The sequence below is a fragment of the Geospiza fortis genome, unplaced genomic scaffold (genome assembly GCF_000277835.1).
Source record: "Geospiza fortis unplaced genomic scaffold, GeoFor_1.0 scaffold183, whole genome shotgun sequence".
NCBI lineage: Eukaryota > Metazoa > Chordata > Aves > Passeriformes > Thraupidae > Geospiza > Geospiza fortis.
Window position 1 is genome coordinate 52,153 of NW_005054447.1, and position 3,616 is coordinate 55,768.

The following is a 3,616-nucleotide window of genomic DNA, read 5'->3' on the forward strand; positions in this document are numbered from 1 at the left end:
TTCTTTTAATATAATATAGATCATAAAATAATAAATCAGCCTTCTGAAACATGGAGTCAAGATTCTCATCTCTTCCTCGTCCTGTGACCCCTGCGAACGCCACCACAGCCTGCCACCCGAGAAATGATGTTACCCTGCACCTTTTATCCACCTTTCTCCACCCAGCCCCGAAACAAACCAATCCAAACTGCTTCTCCATGGTTTTATTCGTTAGTAAACTTACTCAGCATAAATAACACCAGCAGCCCTTCAGCACAGCCGGCACCTGGCGGAGGGAAGAGCTCTGGAATGTCCCTCCAGGGGTGGCTTTGGGGACAGCAGAGCAGCCCCTCACTTCCTCTGGGCGCCTGCGATGGCGGGTTTGTCCTCGCGGGTGATGGGGATGCTGGGCTCGGGGACGTCGCTCTGCCGGCGGGGAGCGCTGACGGTCAGAACCCCGTCCAGGGACAGCGAGGAGGTGATGGTCAGAGGGTCCACATCGTCCTTAATGGCATGGAATGAGCTGGTTGATAATCCTGCCTCTCCCTTTTTGCTGCTTCCTCCTCCCTGAGCGTGGCTGTGTTGGAGCAAAAAACTCCTCAGGATGAATATGTAAGAAATACACAACTAATAATTATTTTTTTCACTTGTCTGCTGTTGTCTGCTGCTGTCCACATTTAGTCCAGCTTTATTAAGCCAGACTTTAGAGAAAAGTCAGTGTGAGGTGCCCACTGAATTGAGGGGATTCAGTGAATACAGAATAAATTCAGGGGTTGGGCCTCACTAAGGAGAGTCATGGAAGGGGAGAGTATTAAGATTATAATACTTATAATATATAATATATATTATATATATGTATAATATATATATTATATATTATATATTATATATTATATATTATATATTATATATTATATATTATATATTATATATTATATATAGTAATTATATATAATTACTATAATATAATAGCAATTATTATATATTTACTATTATATTAGAGAAATATAGTGTAATATAATGTAGTGTAATAATGTAATTTATCCGCCTTCGGATAAGATGGAGTCCTCATCATTTTCCCCTCCCTCGTCGCTATACAGGCACACAGAGTTTACTGTTTGGTTGCCTTCTTAGCCAAAAAAGGGTTCCAGAAATGGTGTCAGGATTACAGGCCCCCAGTGCTGCATCTGCTGGTGACACTCTGTGCTCCTAGTGGTGACAATTCCAGGGACACAGCTACTCTGGGGACTGGAAAATGCTGTCACATCCAGCTCTGGGCATGGCTTTGCGTTTCTGCCTGCCCGGTGTTCACCCAGGTCTCCAGAGCCAGCAGGGAGAGGGATGAATGACAGCAGAACACAACTTTTAAGGGTTAGGAAATGATAGCTGGGCCTAGGAAAGGTAACACGCAGGGCAACGCTCTCATTTTTTATGTGGCTTAATTGTTACTTAATTTTTAGCTTGTTAGTTAATTTTTAGCTTGTCAGTTAATTTTAGATTGTTAGTTAATTTTAGATAGTTAACAATTTTAGATTGTTAGTTACTTTTTAGCCCTTTGGACACCTCCCTGCATTCCTGGCCTCTCCCCAGAAAGAGGGGAAGCCCAAAAATGCCCATTTCACAGATGATTTTCCAGTTCAGTTCACAGTTCGTGCAACAGCAGCAATAAACCTCCACCCTCTTGCTGCCCTGTCTGGGATCAGCTTGGGGGGGATTGCATGGAGCATCTTGATTAAAAATAATGACAAATATTTGAGATGAGCAGGGGGTTGGTTTGCAGTCCCCGGGGGTGAGGGGGTTCCCTCAGGGGTGGGTTAAAGCAGGGGGTACCTGGCGCTCCTCGTGCTTGCCGTGGATCTCGATCATGTCCCCGAGCACCTTCACCTTCAGCTCCTCAGGGGAGAAATGCTTCACATCCAGGTTCACATAGAATTTGTCCTTATCCAGTCGCATCTGCAAAAAAGCAGGAGGTGACTTCAGAAAAGACCAATAGCAGGAGGTGACTTCAGAAAAGAGCAGGTGAGGGTTTCAGCTTAAAAAACAATGCAGCAGGCCAAGACTCAGGCTGGTCTCTACACACACACAGATCTTTATTTTGGGATCTGATCTGAGTGGCTCTGTCCCTTGCTGGCCTTGTGCTAATGCCCATCACTGCAGGATCTGAGATTCCCCACCTGAATTGGTTAAAACTGACTCTTGATTTCAAGCTGAGCTCTTTATTATGGCTGTTCCACTGGGCAGCCAGAGCCAGGGCATTAAATCAAGAGGGGCATTATGCAAGGATTAAAATAATACTTTCACTCCTTCTGCTTGGAATAGCTCCTCAAGCTCCTTGTAAATGAGAGAGTTGACTTGCAGGACAGGCAAAAGCCTCTTGGCTCAGCCCCTGGAGGGAGGAGGCGTCTGCTCCACGATCCTCTGGGTCCTGGATTTTATTAAAATGCTGTTTTTCAGGGCAGTGATGGTTTGAAATAGGCCCCTTTTCCCTCAGCAGCCTTGGGCTCCTGCACTGCTTGGCATGAAGACCCCACTGCCCCTGTGCTCTTTGCTTCTCTCATGGGGATGGGATTGAAAGTTTGGTGCAGCAGACTGGGAAATCAGGGAAATTAGAGAAATTAGGGAAATTAGAGAAATTAGGGCAATTAGGCTTCCTCCTTTCCTCTGCCTGCTCCTAGGGTGAGCTGCCATGCACACTGAGCTCTGTCCCCATCACTATGGCCGCACTTGCTCCATCCCAATCAATGCAGACACAGCACCTTTGTCCCCAGCCCTTTTCCTAATAAAACCCACCTAGGAGCATCTTCCACGCTCCCAGCTCTCCTGGGCCCCCAGCAGGGCCCAAAAAGAGCCCCAAGAAGCAAAGATTACCTCAGAGAGTCCTGTCTCTAGCCAACTGGGCATCCGAAGGATGTGGGATCTCATCAGGAAGGGGCTGAAGCTGGGGGAAACGGGGAGCAGCTCCGACTCGGGCAGGTGCTCCCCGAAAATCTGGTCAAAGATCCGGCTGGGTGCCAACCAGGAGAAGAAAGGTCTGCGGATCAGGGGGTTGTGGATGGTGATATCCATTGGAGAGCGCTGGAGGAGCCTGGCAAACAACTGTGCTGCAGTGCTGGGAGCGGGGACAGCTTTATAGGCGTGCAGCTGGCCTGGCCTTCCACCCCCCCGAGGCCTCTTGAACAGTGGTGTCAGGGATTTTATTGTCCCACTCCTGGGCTGGGCCCTTCGGCGGTGCCCAGTCGCTGTCTGAGGGATTTGAGCGCGCTGCTGAGGAGGAGGAGGAGGAGGGGGAAGGGGACAGGAGGAAGAGGAGCCCAATGGGGCAGCAAGAAGCTGGAGTGGCTGGTGCCCGCCCCGCTGCCCACGTGCTGTTTATCCACAGTGCTGGGCAGGCTTGGCCCGTGGTCCAGCTGCCCTGGATGCCAGCGGGATCAATGCAGCTCCTATCTTTGGATGGGAGGAGCAGCACAAGGGGCCCTTGTTTGCTCCCAGGAGCTCAGCATCCCCCAGCAGGGCTGAGCCTGTCCCGGCAGCAAGGGGAGCCCCAAAGTGAGGGTGAGGGAAGGTGCCAGGAGGGCTCTGCTGGGCTCCTGGCCCTGCAGCTGCAGAGTTGGGCACTCCTGTCGTTCAATTTTGGAAC

At 49.5% G+C, this 3,616-nt stretch overlaps 1 protein-coding gene across 1 annotated transcript; it reads right to left on the minus strand.

Annotated features, from left to right (window-relative positions):
- Positions 1-188: 188 nt before the first annotated feature.
- CRYAB (crystallin alpha B) lies at positions 189-3,267 on the minus strand. The gene is made up of 3 exons (XM_005427512.3): positions 2,848-3,267; positions 1,810-1,932; positions 189-525 (listed from the first exon to the last, which is right to left on the minus strand). Exons 1-3 carry the CDS (start codon positions 3,043-3,045, stop codon positions 331-333), a joined length of 516 nt encoding a protein of 171 aa, XP_005427569.1. The 5' UTR covers positions 3,046-3,267; the 3' UTR covers positions 189-330.
- Positions 3,268-3,616: the final 349 nt, after the last annotated feature.

Coding starts and splice junctions, on each gene's coding strand:
- CRYAB (XM_005427512.3), bottom strand. CDS start 3,045: ATGGATATCACCATCCACAACCCCCTGATCCGCAGACCTTTCTTCTCC. Junction 1,933..2,847: donor TAGAGACAGGACTCTCTGAG/GTAATCTTTGCT, acceptor GCTTTTTTGCAG/ATGCGACTGGATAAGGACAA. Junction 526..1,809: donor GCAAGCACGAGGAGCGCCAG/GTACCCCCTGCT, acceptor AGCAGCAAAAAG/GGAGAGGCAGGATTATCAAC.